This window comes from Mauremys reevesii, linkage group 2, assembly GCF_016161935.1.
Source record: "Mauremys reevesii isolate NIE-2019 linkage group 2, ASM1616193v1, whole genome shotgun sequence".
Classification (NCBI taxonomy): Eukaryota; Metazoa; Chordata; order Testudines; family Geoemydidae; genus Mauremys; species Mauremys reevesii.
The window spans coordinates 28,091,680-28,111,448 of NC_052624.1; the positions used below are offsets into that span (position 1 = coordinate 28,091,680).

Sequence of the window (19,769 nt, forward strand, 5' to 3'; positions counted from 1 at the left end):
ACTGTGTTGAGTCCCTATTGTGGCCTCTGTCCATCATGGCCTTGGAGATTTTTTTCAAATGTTTTGGCATTTCATCTTTTGGAATGGAATTCTGATAGAACAGATTCATCTCTCCATACAGAGATCAGATTCAGTATCTCCTGTACGGTCCATGCTGGAGGTCTTTTTTTATTCTGGGACTGCATGGTTACCTGTGCTGATCAGCTCTCCACACTGGCCAAACAGGAAATAAAATTAAGTTCACGGGGCTTTTCCTGTCTACCTGGCCAGTGCATCCGAGTTCAGATTGCTGTCCAGAGCGGTCACAATGGTGCACTGTGGGATAGCTCCCGGAGGCCAATACCGTCGAATTGCAGCCACACTAACCCTAATTCGAAATGGCAATATCGATTTCAGCGCTACTCCCCTTGCCGGGGAGGAGAACAGAAATCGATTTTAAGGGCCCTTTATATCGAAGTAAAGGGCTTCGTTGTGTGGACGGGTGCAGAGTTAATTCAGTTTAAAGCTGCTAAATTCGACATAAACTCGTAGTGTAAGCCAGGCCAGTGTGTCTATTCTGCACGTCTGTTAATGAGCTGAGAAGTCCAGCTGTTTCTAGTTACTTGGGATATCTCCAAGTCTTTTGTCATGTATTCCAGGCTGTGTATATGTAGGTTTCTTTTGTGTTATATGTAGTTAAAAGGAAGATTTTTTTCCCCCCTTGGCTTGTTCTTTTGGAGCAGGTTTTTATGAGTTGATTTTCATTTTACTAAGGCTGTGCTGCATTTTCTGGTTGTTAAGTTTCTGAATGTGATGTGAAGAAGATCTCACTTCACTATTGTCTTTCTCACATATACAGAGGTATGTGTGAAACACTCACAGCTAAGACAATGGGAAATTACCTGTACGTTTGTCCTTTGAAAGGATCACACTGAATAAGTCCCAAAACACCTAGATACTGCTCTTTCCTTTAAGAACTCTCTTTTGTCCTGAGGTGAGAGGATAAACCTCAGAGCCTACAAAACTCTCCAGAAATTGCATTTTTAATAGTTCACCATAAAAAACATAAAGTTTCTTTTCACATGTTTTTAATGAATACTTAATTTTTCATTATAAAGCTCTTTTTTTACTTTTCTTAATTTAAAAAACAAACAAGCCAGCAAATTAACAACATGTTTTTTCTCAGAGGAAATCTTTTGTCTTAAGTAGTAGAACTGGCAACACAGGCACAAATCAAATTCTCAAATTCAAAAATATCTGGTGTAACCTGCCAAACTTGAATCTTCGGTACAGTAGAACCTCAGAGTTACAAACTCACCAGTCAACCATATACCTCATTTGGAACAGGAAGTATGCAATCAGGCAGCAGCAGAGAATACCAAAAACAAACAAACAAAAAAGAAGCAAGTACAGTACTGTGGTTAAATGTAAAAAATAAAGGGAAAGCAGCATTTTTCTGCTGCGTAGTAAAGTTTCAAAACTGTATTAAGTCAATGTGCAGTTGTAAACTTTTAAAAGAACCACCATACTCTTTTGTTCAGAGTTATGAACAACCTCCATTCCCCAGGTGTTCATAACTCTGACGTTCTACTGTATTTATTTCTACTCTGAGGTTCTACTGGAATTTAGTGACAACCACAGTACTATTCAGTACTGTATATTCAAACCCTCTTTCTCAGTGACTGCTGCGTCGAGGGGTAGCAGATAATGTGCCTGAGCAGTACTTACATGAATAGTGTCATTGAAGTCAGTATGGCTAAATGTGTGATGAGGCGTTACACAACATAAAGATTACAGAATAGGTCCACAGTGATTACCAGTGAAATGTCATAAATTGTGACCTTCAGGATACTGGGGTTCTAGTATATATGATCAGAGGACAAATATCAGTCTAGATTGTGCCATTCAGTCACAGTTTGGTCTTCCTCCTGGAGCTTTCAGGCATGTAGAGACTTTATACCTGCTGCAACAGCCCTTTCTGGGATGCAATTTATTTCCCACTGTGGAAGGTGACAAGTAAAAAGTAAACTGAGATTAGTGAAGGGCATAGACTAACAAAAATAATGATTATTGACTGGGTTTTTTTCGGGGGGGGGGAGGGGTTGGTGGCGGGAGTGTGAGGGGTTTTAATTTAGAGTCTCTTTGGTTTCTTATTTTCTGCCCATCACCAATGACACCGGCGTGCCTGATATGGATTGCAAAAAAGCACCTTTCTAATTGTGAAACAGAATGTGTATTTTTTGTTTTGTTTCTGTGTTTATTCAAGAACTTCCATTTTTCATGTTATCTTTGTAACCGTTCACATTTAATTGAAAATTGTTCTTCTCTGGAGATTCAGCAGTTAATCAGGAAGTGAGAACATTAGCATGAAAGCCTGATGCTAGTGTACTTGTGCTAGTTAAGATACTGGAAACGGGTCTGTAAAGACCTGTTTCCCACCAAACCGGATCATAAAGAGAAAGAAGCTACTTCATGTTGCAGGGGTCCAGACAAACATTTATAAAACACTGCTAGGAATTTAATAGCCAATACAGTATCTCTCTCCTGTTGTAAGCAAAATAATCATTACGTTTAAGCACAACAGCACAAAATAGGGGAAGAAGGATTAGAGTAATAGGGTTATTTTAATAATGGAAACAAAAAGTTTGCTTTGTGTTTACCAGCTGAAATACAACTTGCTTCTGTGCAGTATTTTAAGAATTATTTTAATGACAGTCTGTTCTCCTCTACATTGAAATCTGTTAGTAGAACACTTCACCTTCTGTTAAGAACCGTGACGTGGAGTACTCGTGTTTTATATCCTTTATACTACTTCATTTGATTATATTACAAGAACGGATGCCATAAAAATAAGTTTGATGAATTTTTCCAATATGTTGAAATCAGTATATCGAAAAGGTTATTTTTTTAGATATGCATATGGTGGATGGATCCGTCATGCATTAATATTATGGTTATTGGTACTGTATTATAGATGGGACTGCACCCTCCATCCCAGGACTACAGGGCAGAAGCCGGACTTTGTCTGTAATAACTGCTCCCTGATGCCCTGGGGCCATGCACTGGAACTGTGATCAAGGAGTCTCTCTCTCCTGTGTGCTCAATATTTATTACACGGGGAAGAAAAAGAAAGAACATCAAGTTCAAAGTCACACACTCAAAAGTTACGAAATGCCTGAGTTAAGTTTGCCTGTGCATCCTTAATTCAGCATCCTAGAACATATGCATTATAGTAGTCTTTAATTACATCATCACTAGGTTTGTCGATTAATCTCATGCGATTAACTGAAAAAAATTAATTGTGATTAAAAAAATTAATCATGATTAATCACAGTTTTAATCGCACTGTTAAACAATAGACTACCAATTGACGTATTAAATATTATTGGATGTTTTTTTACATTCAAATATTGATTTTAATTACAACACAATACAAAGTTTATATTATTTTTATTACAAATATTTGCACTGTAAAAATGATAAAAGAAATAGTATTTTTCAATTCACCTAATACAACTACTGTAGTCCAATCACTTTATTTTGAAAGTGCAGCTTACAAATGTAGATTTTTTGTTACGTAACGGTGCTCATAAACAAAACTATGTAAAACTTTTGAGCCTACAAGTCCACTCAGTCCTACTTTTTGTGCAGCCAATTGCTCAAATGAGTTTGTTTACATTTATTGGAGATCATGCTGCCTGCTTCTTATTTACAATTTACAACAACAACAAAAAAACCACACCTGTCTGGGAATTTGTCCTCCTTTGAACTGGGGGTTGGACTAGATGATCTCCTGAGGTCCCTTCCAACCGTGATATTCTATGATATGAATGTCAGCAGATGTTCGCCTGGCAGTGTAAGGTATTTACATGCCAGATATGCCAAACATTCATATGCAGTTTCATGCTTTGGCCACCATTCCAGAGGACATGCGTCTATGCTGATTACACTCGTTAAAAATTAATGTATTAATTAAATTTATGACTGAACACCTTGGGGAAGAATTGTATGACTCCTGCTCTGTTTTACAGCATTCTGCCATATATTTCATGTTATAGCAGTCTCAGATGACCCAGCACATGTTCATTTTAAGAATGCTTTCACTGCAGATTTGGCAAAACACAAAGAAGGAACCAATGTGTGATTTCTAAAGATAGCTACAGCACTCAACCCAAGGTATAAGAACCTGAAGTGCCTTCCAATATCTGAGAGGGATGAGGCATGGAACATGCTTTCAGAAGTCTTAAAAGTGTAACACTCTGATGTGGAAACCACCTGAACCTGAACCACCAAAAAAGGAAATCAACCTTCTGCTGGTGGCATCTGACTAATGATGATGAAAATGAAAATGCATCAGTCTGCACTGCTTTGGACTGTTATTGAGCAGACTCTGTCATCACCATGGATGCATGTCCTCTGGAATGGTGGTCGAAGCATGAAGGGACATATGAATCTTTACCACATCTGGCACATAAATATCTTGCGATGCCGGCTACAACAGTGCCATGCAAACACCTCTTCTCACTTTCAAGTGACATTGTAAACAAGAAGCGGGCAGCATTATCTCCTGCAAATATAAACAGACTTGTTTGTCTGAACGATTGGCTGAACAAGAAGTAGGACTCAATGGACTTTAGGGTCTAAAGTTTTACATTGTTTTGTTTCTGAATGCAGTTATTTTTTGTACATAATTCTACATTTGTAAGTTCAACTTTCATGATAAAGAGATTGCACTACAGTACTTGTATGAGGTGAATTGAAAAATACTATTTCTTTTGTTTTTAACAGTGCAAATATTTGTAATAATAAATATAAAGTGAACACTGTACACTTTGTATTCTGTTGTAATTGAAATCAATATATTTAAAAATGTAGAAAACACCCAAAATATATAAATATTTCTCAGAGTGAGCATTATACCACACTTTATATGTTTGAAGTACAACTCCCATTGACTTCAGGTGCAGCTGTGGGGGCTCAGCATTTCTGCATCTTAGACCCCTGGTTTAAGTGACTTGAGTAACATCAAATGGCAGAGGCAGGGATAGAATACACTTCTTCAGGGCAGCATTCTACAGTCTTAACCAAGAGACCATCCTTTTTCATCCTGCAGTCCCCTGCCTTGTTCATTACTCTCACCAACTTCTGCAACAAATGAAGCAGGGGTCTTGTAGATCACTGCCTCCTTTAGTACACAACCCTGATGCATCCCCATGTGCATTGAATGAGGCAAGTGTTCCACGGAAACAATAGAATGTGATCATGTAATTAAAGACTGTTTCATTAAGTATAAGCACAAAGGGTCTGAATTAAGGTTGCACAGGCAATCTTAATTCTGGTATTTCCTGACTTTTGAGTGCTTGACTTTGTAACTTCATTATTCTTTTAATGTAATTTTTGTGTGTGTAACCATTACTTAAGCTGTGTGAATAGAATTATTGAAATATTTTATCATGGAGTTTCAGTGACTGGATCCCTTCTTGTATTCATCCGTTAAGAAGCACCAGAATTTAAAATGCCCAGTTTGGTCAATTTAGCTGATTTTCAGTGTTTGAGTACTTAGTTTTATTATATAATTTAGTACAATAATGATAGAGAAATAATTACTTTTCTGAAAAAGTGCTTTGTTTCCATATTTAGGGGCTTGATTCATGAGTGCAGATATATAAACATATGCTTTGAAAGAATCTGCTATGGCCTACATATGCACAAGCTTGTTAATTGATTTCACACAATTAAGAGTAATTGCACATCATGTATCTGAAAGCAGTACAGGCTGTCCAGTTAACTCTGGGTCACAAATTTTACATTTTTTGTGACCCGGTTAAAAAAATTTATTACTGTCGCTGCACAAAGTTTTTACCATATTGTTTCTTAATTACACTGGAATGCTTATTCTTTTGATGTAGCATACAGGTGTTATATGTATAATATTTTACCAGTGCTGCTAAATAGAAGGTTTGTCTTGCACTTTGTACAAATATGCTTCTGGGTTTCTGTAACTTTGTTGACCCACTAAATGTAATGTGCCTTCTCCTTAGTTTACCTCAGTAATTGCACGTACAGGTGGATTTTGCCTTTCAGGAAGAAAACTACTTTGCAAATAAAGAAATAATTGCTTGATGCAGAGATTTTCATAGCTATTTACATTGCTTAGTACATCAGAATTTCAAGTTACATGCTTCTGCAGGTGTCCAATTTACTCTACATTTCGTTCCATGTAAATCAAAATCTGTGTGATATTGGAAGGAAAAGAGTTCCTGATTACTGCAGTATTAATTAAAAAAAATTTTTTTTTTAAGGACGCATCTGTTGATTATGGCATTGTGGTTGTAGTGCTGTAGCTAGCACTGAGAATACACTTTCTGTCTAAGCACCTATATCAGATGATAACTTTTTGATTAAAAAAAACCCAACCATTCTATTCTCCATGAGTTATCCAAGTTCTGTTTCTTGATATTTTTGTGTGTGAAAAACTCTTTTGTTTCAAATGTACAAACTTCTCGTGTACATAGTGTTCACTAAGGAATGTCCCCTTTCCATGTGTGAAGTAGAAATGAGAGAATGAAGGTGTGTTTCAAAGACCTGTATTGTGCATGTTGAGCATATCGTCTTTCATTGATGATAATGTTGAAGGTTACAGAGAACCATAAATATTCAAGGCTGTTTATAAACCAGATAAAGGTAGAGTGTTAGCCTAGAAAACTTCCAATGTAAGGTCCCCAGTTCTAGAAACACTGAAGCATGTGTATAGCTTTATCCTTGTGAAAAGTACCAGTGACTGTAACAGGACTCCTCATGTGAGTAAAGTTGTGTGGGATTCAGTTGGGTGGATTGAGATCTAAATGAATAAAAAATAATACATGATCTGACAAACCACAAGGAGGGGCTGAGAGAGAAGGACAAGGTAGATAATAACACTAAGATCACATGTGGTTATCTCTATTTTGGTCAGTGATGCTTGCATCTTAAATGTTCCCTTACTTACTGGATTTATTTAGACTAAGGATTGATAATTAGATCACATAAAAATTTACTACCTTGCACAGCTCCAGATATACATAAGCATCACCAAGAGCCACACAAAGTGAAATAAAAGGAGCTGACTTGGAGTGTGGGACTCCACATACCTGTGCAGAGTGCATGTCTGTGCATGCCTGAAATTCAAAGAGATGATTCCTACAGTAACTGACTCTGCTGCACTGCAGACATACATTAGACATTAATTTTAACACCATATGCTATGACACTATATATGCAAATCTGGGGAGGAGATACTGTTTTTGTGAGGAACAAATCTGAATGTCCTGTTTTTTTGCATGTTTAAAACAACTCTGCATTCAACAACGTATATATTTTTTGTACACCACCTGTAATTGTAAATAATGTCTACGATACTTAAGTATTATTTTCAGTTGTACAAAATTGACCATATTTTGATGCATAGTTGCAGCTTTCATTAAGACCAATAAATCTGAAAACAGGTAAAAATTGTTACTGCATATTTGTGACTTACATTGTAGTTATCCTTTACAATTGATTTATAAACAACTTTTTCTGTATAGAAAATATCTGCTTTGGAGTTTTTGTTTACGTTTATAAAGCAGTTCTAGGCAGGTTCAAGATGCTGGTTAACCTTTTAAATGTGGCCTGGTGCTAAAGAGAGATAGATGACTAAGAAGTGCATATTAGAGCCTCTCAAAACATGGAATCATCAATCTTCAAGTAGCTTGGCTTCAAGCAGTGCCCTGCTATCCAGGATGCACAAAGCATACCTACGTCTCAGAGAAGCTCAGTGCATCCAGCCTCTGATTTTTGCAGACTCTCAGAGGAAATGTCAATTGGACATTACTGAATGCCTCTGCCTTGCTTTAATCTCTCTTCAATAATTTAATATATTGTCTGACTCTGTGTGCTGAACTCATAACCCATCACTTATCATTTTGCTGATTGATGCCTCTGCCGATGGAATCTAAATCTGTGCTTTGAATTGTACTGATTATAATATAATACTTCTTTTTGGTCACATGGATAATTAAAAGCATAAATTTCTATTGAATCACATAGTTATAAAAATGCTTGTGATTCTCTTTTCCTAATGGAAGTCCTTTAATTACATTGGTCTAAATTTGGAAGTACTCTATTCCCAATTCTGACATTAAAAATTATAGGCACAGTGAATAATATATGTATTTTTAATTTGCACTTCCGGAAAGTAAAATCAATCAATTAACATTAGAGCTTTTTTTCATTCTTTGAAGCCATAAATACCTCTCAATTCTGTTAATGAAGTTCTGTGGTAAACAATATATAAAAGTCTCTGTATTTTGTTCAGGAATAATGCATTGTTATGTGAGATACACTGGCATTAGTAATTCCATTATTTCAGTAATTGAAACGCACTTGCAAAAAAAAGTCTAGCTATAATTTAATGACTAAGAGCCAGATCCTGCAGAATCTTACTCAGGAAAATAATCCATACTGATTTCAATGGGATTAAGTATGTATAAAAGAGTTTGCAAGACTGGGATGCAAACACTGCACCGATTTAAACCTTATTTCATTTAGTGAAGTCACATGAGGCATAAATTGGTCCAACATTTGGCGACCCATAAATATTTTAAAGGGACTCTGTCAAATTAAAACATCATATTTCAGTGATATTATTTTACCTATGATTATTACATGGTACCGTTTAGATTGCCACAAATCTGAAAGAGATTTTATATATAGGTGTATTTCCCCAGTTCTTTTTGGTTTGATCACTTAGTACATTTGACAGCACTTTTAGGATAATCACTTTTCACTGTTTCCGCTGTATAATTAGTTCGTTTCCCCTTATGTTTATGGGAGCTTTTCAGAAAGCAACCTTGGAGAGAATAACTGGAAAAGAAATTCAGAAGCAGATGTAGTACCTGATAGGACTTTTAACTTATTCTTTTTAAATTAACTAGCATTCAAGTTCAATGCATCTCTTTATTTAAGTCCTTTAGTAAGCTATCTAATGACTGGGCTAAATTCATTAGTCAACAAATTGAAGAGCAATACCTCTTTATTTAAAGCATTTATGTTGTGTAACATTTTAAAACCTTATTTACCTTAATATAGATTTTCTTCCATGTCATTTCATACATACTGTTAAACTCTAGCAGTGCATTATGATAACAATTCTCTAGATAAATGTTACAGAAGAGCCACAGGGACGAAGTCACTGTGTTTGTAATGTTAAACAAGACTTTCAATCTTTGAAGTATATATTTCCATCTTGGATATAATAATTGTAATTTAAAAATTGGAATATTAAAGGAGAACATCTTCTTTACTTCCAGGATGAAGATGGGACAGAGGAGGACAACAGCAGAGTTGAACCAGTTGGACATGCAGACAGTGGTTTGGAGGGCACCGCCAATTTTTCCTTAGAGTAAGTTATTGCTACAATTGCATCATTTTTTAACAGTAAGATTTAGAGTAGTAAAGAGCTCTTACTATCACAAGATTGATAATGTCAATAAATAAAACAAAACGTGTAACATGCATTTCATTTTGATTGCAACTCTGCATAAAACAGGTACACCTCTACCTCTATATAATGCGACTCAATATAACACAAATTCAGATATAACGTGGTAAAGCAGTGCTCGGGGGGGAGTGGGGGTGCGCACTCCAGTGGATCAAAGCAAGTTCAATATAATGCGGTTTCACCTATAACGCGGTAAGAGTTTTTGGCTCCCAAGGACAGCGTTATATTAAGGTAGAGACGTACTTCCTTTTGCCCTTTGCACTGTGGGCATCTTTTAGTCCCAGTGTTAAAGGGTCCTGACTAGTGATTCAGCAGCAGAGTGATGGAGCATTTTCAGAACTATTACCATAGTATGGTTGGGTGGGTATATTTTTCTATCTCCACAGAAGATGCTTAACCATAGGGCATTTTAGGGTTTGGTGCTAATGATGGGGGAAGCAATGGGCCCAACTGGCTCTCCCAAAATATTGGCAGGTGAGAGTTTGAGTATTAAAGGCCCTTCCACCTTCCACAAATGCAGTAAACAAGTCCACAGGAAAGGAGCAGTTTTGCAGAGGAGGACTACCCAGACAAAACAGAACTCCACACACTGAAACTCCCCTACACACTAGAAAAGATTCAGTGACTGATGGTTTTATGATGAAACCTGAAATCAAGGGAGTTTTGCCCTTTGAGTTTCATTACAAAGACCTGACCCAGACCTGGCTGGGAAACAGTCCATTATATGCTGAGTATTTTAAAATTAATTCTTTTGTTTGTAGAGCTGCTGATTTTTATAGGAATTAAGAAGAGTGAGTTAAATATTATAATAAGTGCATTAATATACATTAAACAATAGCGTGTTTCATAGCCTATTTGCAAAATACTTTATGAAGTATTATGAATTCAAAATACTATTTGCTGATAACAGTATATACACATTTTGTATCAAATTTAATGCTGCTTGTTTCTATTTTTAAACTGATTTTTGTACCACCATCTTATTCTTTATTCTTTTTTCTTTTTTTTCTTTCCTTTTTTTAAACAACACCTCTCCTGTATGCTTAGAGAGCAGCTCAGCAAAACACATCAATTAAAAATTGTAGTGGGAGCTTTCTTAGTGCTTGTGCACATGGTGCAGCAGTGCATACTGCGGGGGTGTGATTTGCGCACTAACTGGCCAGTGGAGATCCTGTTGGTGTTTGCTAAAAGTTCTCCAGTGGACTTCAGTGTAGGATTGTTTCAAATTGTTAGAGCATGCTAGGAAACTTTTAGTGCTCACCAGCAGAGTCTACACAGGTCAGCTAGTGCGCAACACGTTGGCACACTTTACAAATCAACCCCCATATAGTGTGCATTGCCACACTGTGTAGACAAGCCCTTACTACCATTTGAGTGCTTTGCACTTTCATGTGGGAATCTCAGGGTTAGGAGTAAAATGAAATGTGTGATATGGAGTAGGTACCATGAAAGCCACTGTGGGTGTGTCTACACTACAAAGAAAAACCCATGGCACCGAGTCGCAGAGCCTGAGTCAGTTGGCTCAGGCTTGTGGGGCTTGGGCTGCAGGGCAAAAAATAGCGGAGTAGATGTTCCTGCTCAAGCTGGAGCCTGGACTCTGAAACCTGGTGATGGGGAAGGGTCTTGGAGCTTGGGAATGTCTACTCTGCTGTTTATAGCCCTGAAGCGTATGCCCCGCAAGCCTGAGTCAATTGACCCAGGCTCTGAGACTCAGTGCCTCGGGTTTTAATTTGCAGTAAAGATGTACCATTAGAATGCATTGATTAGGCAAGGGCAAATTTTCCTTTACTTTTCCATGTCCATTTTATGGGGCTCAGGATCTGGGAGTTTTGGCTGAGTTTGCAGAAGAACGGCAGTTGTGGGAGCAGAAGCTATGAATAAACCTGAATAGATCGTGGAAAAATGGATGCCTTCTATGGTTTAAGCAGTTGAACAAGTCAAACAGAATCTGGGCTTGGTTATGGAAACTGTCTTGTCCTCTGTATCCAGTTTTAATGGATTCTATAGTATAGCACGTCCCTTACAAAAGTTCTAGTTATGTTACATGGATTGCCATTCTTATGTTCCTCTCTGCCCTCAGAATTGAGAACAAAGCAAAACATTCCTTAGAACGGAAAGATATACAACATCCTTTTTGGGTAGTAAAAGGCATCACTTGCAACACTTTCTGGATTTAGTTGAATTTAGTTGATTCTTGGAAGACCTTGTGCACAGCTCATGTGCTGTGGGAATCAAACAATGTTATGATGCATGAAGATTGGGACAGCAAATAATACTCAACATTACAATGCTCTTAAGTAAATCAGTGGTTTACCATCATCTGGAGAATTGATCAGTTCTTGGTCATCCTATCTCAAAGAAGTCATAGCGGTAATAGAAGGGCAGTGGAAATGAACATAGGCATGGAGACATTTCCATAGAGTAAATTGGAAAGATGGGAAAAATGTGGTTTAGAGAAGGGGACATGAGATAGAGCTATACAAAACAAATATGGTAGAAAGGTGGGTACATCTACCCTTTTTCATTATATAAGAAGAAAGGTAGATTCAATTACAGCCAAAGGCAGCAAATTCAAATCAGATAAAGGAAAATTTTTTTTATGCAATACATAATTAACCTGTGGAATTCTTTGTCACATGATATCAGAGAAACATTAATTTAGTAGGATTTAAAAAAAAAGATTGGACATTTACATAGATTATGAGGACACTTACATATAATTTATGTAGGATTTTAAAAAAATGTGGAAGAGACATAAAGCAATCGCTAGTTGACAGATGTAGGAAGAGAAAAATCCCTTAAGGGTGGGTTACTCCATCATGTCCATTTTGGGGTTTCTCGAACCTTCCTCTGAATGATAAAATGGTGTCATTTGGTATGTCAGTGCCATCACTGTGCCTGATCCAGTGCCCATTGAAATCAATGGAAAGTCCCCTTGTGACATCCATAGGTCATTGCATCTGGCCATATGTATCTGTACTGACTGTAGGTCAAATCTTATTTGTCCTTACTCAAGAGTCAAGCCAACTGTCAAATGTACTGTCTATAGTACCAGAGAATATGAAAAATGTATGGTACTAGAGGCCAACAAAAATCACAAGTTCAGATTTGGGTTCAGAGCTTTTGTTCTTAAAGTTCTGGAGTGTTTAGATGTGGGGTCTTGACCGATTATTAGTCCATCTGTGGCTTGTAATGTTTTATGGCTTTTGGCTCCCAAACCAAACATCCCCAAAATGTGTGGGTATTCTGAACTAAGGACATTTGCTTCAAGCTTACTTCTGATACCTTCAGAAATCTTTTCTTGAGCTTTTTGGACCTTTGACTTATTTGATTTTCTCTTTCCAAAGCGAAAAGTAAAACCCAGAACTAGTTCTGCATGATTGCATGGTATATTAAACATTTGCTTTGAAAAGGCAGAAATATAGATCTATAAATATGCATAGCAAACAGAAATAATTGTAGTAAACTCACTACAGTAGAACCTCCAAGTTACGAACACCTCGGGAATGTAGGTTGTTTGTAACTGAACAAAATGTTTTGGTTATTCTTTCAAAAGTTACCACTGAACTTTGACTTAATGCAGCTTTGAAACTTTACTATGCGGAAGAAAAATGCTGCTTTTAACCATATTGATTTAAATGAAACAAGCACAGAAACAGTTTCCTTATCTTGTTGCATCTTTTTTTTAATCGTTTCCTTTATTTTGTTAGTACTTTACGTTTAACACAGTAATGTGATGTATTTGCTTTTTTGTTTTTATCTCTGCTGCTGATTGTGTACTTCCAGTTTCAAATGAGCTGTGGCTGACTAGTCACTTCATAACTCTGGTGTTCATAACTCTGAGGTTTTACTGTAGGCAAATTGTGGGAACACAAAACATCAAATTATGTTAGTGTGTTCCAAAACTGAAGGAGGTTTACCATTTAAAACTTACAGTCCTCGTTAAATAGTTTAAGCATTATCTTAAACTAACATTAAAGACTAGAGCAGGCTTTCATTGGGATAGCTGAAGGAAGTATGATAGGGTCAATAACAGCCTTTATAGTTTTTGAGAAAAATTGATCCATATTTGACACACAAATTGAAAGAAATAAAAAATCCTCCACTTGCCTGTAGACAAGACAGCTTAAATTTAACAAAAAGCCCCAAACCAAACAATATAAATATAAAATTGTGCCATTGTGCAGTCTGTAATTCATGTAGCTGATTAAGGTTACCAAAAGGGTTAGTTCACTTTTCATTTGAGTTATTAATGGAATTGTTTTTGATGATTGATCTCCTTTCATGCCATCAGACTAATATTCAGGTATGTAGTATTTCAGCATTGCTTTCATCACCATTGCTTAAGTTCTGGAATATCTTTGTTTTGTGCATGTGTATGTATGGGGGTTTTTGGTTCATTTACGGTACATGTTCATGTTCCCTCATTCATCATTGTCTCACAGTGATATGGTAAAGCTCGTAGAAGTCTCCAATGACGGCGGGCCTTTGGGAATCCATGTAGTGCCTTTCAGTGCCCGAGGCGGAAGGTAATGTATTGTGTAAGATTTTAATTGAATCATAACTTGCTGTGTTTTATCTTGGTTATGCTTACTCTTGTATAGGTGCCTGTAGGTTCTATTTGAAATAACGCATGTTTTTTTTTCAAGAGGAAGTTTTACTGACTTAAAATAATTGAAACATTCTGCCACCCTTACTCATTCTGTACGTAGTACGAAGGCAGTACATTAGGGGAAGAAAGATGGCAGAATCTGTCCCTTAATTTATAATGGAAATTGTATTGTGACCTGATGGAAACTTGAATTGCAAAGATATTAATTATTTCCTTCAGACCCTCATCAAGTTATTTTTCCCCTTTAATTCAGTATAGTATTTGTGCATCATTTCCCTCCTATTTACCAAAGTAGCAGCATTATAAACCAGAGAATTCTACATCTATGTGCATTTTATAAGCAAGATTGAAAGAAAAAGAATTGCAGTATTTGTAATATTAAATAGTGTCCACTGTGTTGAAAGGAAAACAAGAAAGGCATACAGTATGGGGTTTTGAGATGTTGGAGAAAGGCATGTATTCTCCACAACTATCTTAAATTTCATTATGTGACAAAAGGCAAAAATTCCTTAAGTCTTAAGTTCCAGAAAAATGAATGCAGTGCAGGTGATTTACATTAAAATAACTTTCAGGATTACATTAGTAAACAGAACACTCCATTTATAGTGTTTGCTTTGCCGAAGTAGAATTTTAGTATTTAGGATCCTTAATCGAAACATTGATGTATTCTCAGGAAAATTTCATTACTTTTGTACCAATCGTTATTCACTGTGGGGGATTTAAAGCTTGTGGGCATACTGAAAAGTAGACAATCCATCAAGAATATAAGTAGGATTTTATTTTGGGGAGGAAGAGATTACCTTTATCTTTAAGTGTAATTGCATTCACTGTTTCTGCTTTTTTTTGGTGAAAAGGGACCAAACATACATTTAAAAAAGTGTAATCTTAGATTACGCAATGAAAGGATATTATGTTCTTACAAGTCTGCGTATCCATCAGCAATTGTAGTTTAAATTGATTAGAAGCAAGTGTCACTGTGTATCAGATATTTATATCAAGTGCTTTTCACACATGATATACATTTTTTTCTACAGCAGGATGAGGAATATCATTTTAAAAACTTTTTTTCTGATTATTATTTTAACCTTTATGCTTCAGTAGCTATACTGACATGTAGTACTGTGACAAAACTAATAATTTTGTTGAACTGAAGGCAACTTTCCCTGAGGATTTCAGGAGGTAAGAGCAAACTGCCATAATATGGTGACTCTTTCTTCCCATGAGTGACCTGACCCTATCTTCAGTGAGTTCAGTCAGCAGATATGAGAGTGGTAATGTTTTAATCACAACCTCATAAATAAAGAAAGGAGGTAATGGCATGCTATGATTTTTGCATTTTTATATAGGCCATGGACCGTGCTGGAAGAGATGGGAGGGTCAGATCAGAATTGTTGGCTATCTCTTAATCAGGGTGATATTTAGTTTAATAAAGCTATGTGGGTGGTTTTTTTTTTTTTTTTTTTTTTTAATAATCTCTCAAAACACATGTACTCTGTCTTCTGGCATCTGTCAATCAGTTCTTTTCATGTAACCAACCCTCATGGAAAAAGTAGGGATTAGATCAACAGTCCTTGTAGGAATAATAGGGTTTTTATAAAAATTACTCTTGAAAACCTACCACATCTAACGAATCAGTAAAAAGGATGTAATTCAGTGATACGTTTTGTAACATGGTTAAAAAATGTAGAGATTTTTCTGTTAAGTTCTATAGGAATTTTCCACTCAGGAAGTCAGTGGAACTGTAATAGAAGTATCAGTTGAAAAGACCGTGAGTTTAATTCTTGATTTGTGCCTGCTAAAATACACGTGACCATATTTATTAACTTGGATAAGCTATTGAATAGGTGCTCTCCAAGGGTATTGCTAATGAAAAATTATATTTTTAGTTTTGGTTATTCAACTTACTAACTTTTTGATCATCTTTAATCATTAATACTATACTAGGGGAGCCCCGAAATTCTGTCTTGTACACTGAGGTGTATGGGAGATATTTTACCTGTAAAAATGAGTTTTATATTGTATTTTTTGTCACTTCATATTGAAATAATATAATTTCTTTTTGATGTAAAAAAATTCAGCCATTCCTGCAAGCACTTACTCATAGTAGGTCTTTTCCATCAGTGGAATTACTTCAGTGAGTAGAACTTGATAAGGGGTTGCAAGCTCTTAATATGGTTGTCAAGAATAAAAAGTAAAGTTTAAACTGTTTATATGTACATAATGACTGTATAAAGTAGATTTAATTTTTAAGAGCACCAGGGATGTTGTGAAGCATCAAAGGCACGGCGTACAGTGTATTTTTCAGCTATTTCTCCTCCAGGAATTTTTGTTGTCTTAATCAAAGCAAATGTCCACAAAGCGTGCCACACTTTTTGAACTTGAACTTTAATAATTGGAAAAGAGTTGGGGATAAAGTTATGGATCAAACTAATTGACATATATTGAAACTGACCAGGTTGTGTTTAATAATCCCCCCCGATGACACACAGTACCAATAATTCTAGTTTGAGTTACAGGAAAGTCTCAACCCATAATTCCTTGCATCTAAATTAGAACATGATAGCCAAAGTTTTCCCAATCCCCAGCTTCTTATGAATTGCCTTATTTCCCTTTGCAGTCTGTCTGCACTTTGAATTTTCCAGTTACTTAATGCTGCAGTCCCTCTTGGGCCCCAAAGTCTTTATAATCTCTAAATGCAAATGTAAGAATATTCTAGTGGTGATTTTCACAGGTTGCTGACCTCTGTCTTGTCTTCTTTCTCAGTCTACTTATGCTTAAGCTATTAAAACCCCACCATTTAAACTGCTAAAGAGAGAATGTACTAAAACCCAAATCCTTCTCAGTTAACAAAAGCCATATAAAACTTACAATAAATATATGAACTTAACACATTGCAAAAAAATAACATTTTGATTTATCCAAAGCAAAACTACTATGCAGTGACATTTAGTTATGTATTATTTACCTTACTGTTACCTTAGTATGTGAATGAATTTATCCTCAGAACACTCCTGTAAGGTAGCTAAATATTATCATCTCCATTGTAAAAGTGAAAAATTGAAGCATTGAATAATTAATTGACTTGAAGAAGGTCACATAAGAAGTCACTGGGCCAAAATCCTTTGAATTCCAGACTAGTGCTTTAGCCATAACACCAGTAGAACCACAACTCATACAAACATACTTGTTCAGTGGGGAGTTTTGGAGAAGTTCTTTTATAAAAACACATGTCTTTAGAATAATTGAAACGTTACTTGTAACGTAGTGAGTATAGTCTTCATTGCTGTCACCTTCAAATTACATTGTACTTCTGTCATACAATAGAGCTAAGATGTGGTTTGGAAATCTTTGAAAAGCTCACCCTGTTGTATGGAATAACCAATATAGCATTTACTTTACCATGTTGTGATGGTCAGCTTTTGTGTTGTTCATAATAGTGCTATAAAGTGTACATAAATCAAGTCAGACCACTATACTGAGAAAAATTAATAGTTTTAGCTCTGAAGGGGACATGATCTCCTTAAAAAACATCCACTCAAACTGGACTAGATGCACTTTCAATGACACTTACCTATGTCTCCATTGAGAGCTGAACTGTTACATCGTAAAAGACATGTTTGTATGCATGTGTTGTTTTTTTTAACAGAAGTGGCAAAGATGAATGGTGGGGAGCGCAGGAACAGTCAATTCATTAATTTTCAAAGGAGGTCATGCTAGGTATTATTCAGTAAAACAAACAAAAAGCTAATGACCACCCAAAAACCAGTTAGACATTCCTTTTGTCACTGACATAGTCAAGGTTTGCGGTGTGAAGGACACTGTGCTCCATCTATCACTAATGCCTGTGTGTTATATCTGATAGGAATGGATGATCTTAAGTGACGTGCTGCCTGCAATAGCTAAGACCCTTATAACAAGCGGGGTCAATTTGAACATTCATGTGCTACTCAAGGAAATATTGCAAATCTCTAATGTGCAGTTCTGCTTACTGAGGACTTGTCTACTCCTAAAAGGCTGCAGTGACATAGCTGCACTACTGTACCTGCGCCACTGTAGCACTTCAGTGAAGGCACTACCTATGCCGACAGGAGGGCTCCTCTCATTGGGATAGGTAATCCACCTCCCTGAGAGGTGGTAGCTAGATCAATGGGAGAATTCTCCCATCGACTTATGCTGTTTTCAGCGGCTATTAGGTAGGTTTAACTGCGTTGCTCAGAGGTGTGGATTTTTCACACTTCTGAATTGCCATAGTTATATCAACTTTATTTCCTAGTGTAGATCAGGCCAGAGAGAAGTTTTGCTGTGTGTGTTCAGGTTGGGCTCAGCAAATGGACATTTCAAAAACATATATTTGGGTTTTTAGTGGCTGCCTATCTGGTGGGTTTGTTTATTAGTAGGAGAATAAGGCCTGGAGCAGCAGAGCACTGCTGTTCTTCGAGTGGTTGCACGTGTATATTTTACTCAGATTTTTGCACCCTCAGTGCTAGAGCCAGAGTTTTCTGCAGCAGTACAATTTGGGGTGGCATGTGTGCCCTGCATCTCCTCATGGCCCCTCTTGAGGCTACATAAGGGCAGTGCTGCCTTGAGCCCCCTCAGTTCCTTTTCACTGTCCCTGTACTGAGTCAGAGCTTGCCGGGATTTTCTTCTTCTTCTTAGTTAGCTAGTTTAGCTTCCTACATTATCTGGAAAAAGAAGTTAATATCCATTAAATTTTATTTTATTTTTACTTCAAAGTTCATTTTTAATAGTTTGTTTCAGTGCTCTGCATACAGCATTCGCAGACTATAAGTACTGTCTGTCATGTGGGGTGTCTACCCCGAATAGTGACCCACATACATTTACCTCAGTGAGGGGCAAATTAAGGAGAGGTGCAGTATCTGCTGCTCTTTCTAGAAAAGATAGGCGATTTCCAGAGACCTGTGCCTCAAACACTACCTCATGGTGCATGCCTCAGCCCTGGGGCTCTCAAGTGAGTGCCCTAGTTACGCAGATGCAGTCTGCAAGTGGGTGTGGTTGTCTCTGACAGACCCTTGGACTTGGAGTCTTCTTAACAGAGAAAGAGGAGTCAGTCTTCTTCTCCAGGGCCTTCCCAAAGGGCTTGTCTACACTGGCAAGTTTCTGCGCAGTGAAGCAGCTTTTTGCGCTTAAACTGCAGATATCAAGCCACTTAGTGCGCAGAAACTCCTCAGTTGCAGCGGTGCAAAAACCCCCCAACTTGACAAGAGTCATAAGGCTATTTGCGCAGAGGCTCCAGCGCTCTATTGCCAGTGTAGACACTTAATTGCTTTCTACGCTGTAATTGGCCTCCGGAGCTGTCCCATAATGCCTCTGCTCATTGTTTTGAACTCGGCTGCCCTGGAGACATGCACCCCTCCCCTTTCAAAGCATCATTTCTGACAGCCATTGTGTGCTATGCTGATATGTTCTGGGACACAAAGAAAACTATTAATGTGGAATGCTTGTGCTGTTGAATAGAGAGGCGCATGTGTGTGTGAGAAGGAGAGCGATTGCTATGCAGAGAGCCCAGGGAGGGGGGCAGGGGCTGATGTTGGGGTTTCCCCCTCCCCCTGCCTCAGGATTGGTTGCTTCCTGCCTCTGTCTGAACTTACAAGACAGCATGCTTACATACTCTCTGTTCTCCAAAATTCACTGTCTCTC

The 19,769-nt window shown here is 37.1% G+C and overlaps 1 protein-coding gene across 12 annotated transcripts in view; it reads left to right on the top strand.

Moving 5' to 3' along the window:
• PARD3 (par-3 family cell polarity regulator) overlaps positions 1–19,769 on the top strand; it is a 627,608-nt gene that overhangs the window by 335,298 nt on the left and 272,541 nt on the right. For all 12 annotated transcript variants that reach the window (XM_039524331.1, XM_039524332.1, XM_039524326.1 and 9 more), the window contains 2 exons: positions 9,309–9,400; positions 13,945–14,028. In XM_039524331.1, the coding sequence (XP_039380265.1) occupies positions 9,309–9,400; positions 13,945–14,028 (176 nt within the window). The remainder of the gene's footprint in view (positions 1–9,308; positions 9,401–13,944; positions 14,029–19,769) is intronic.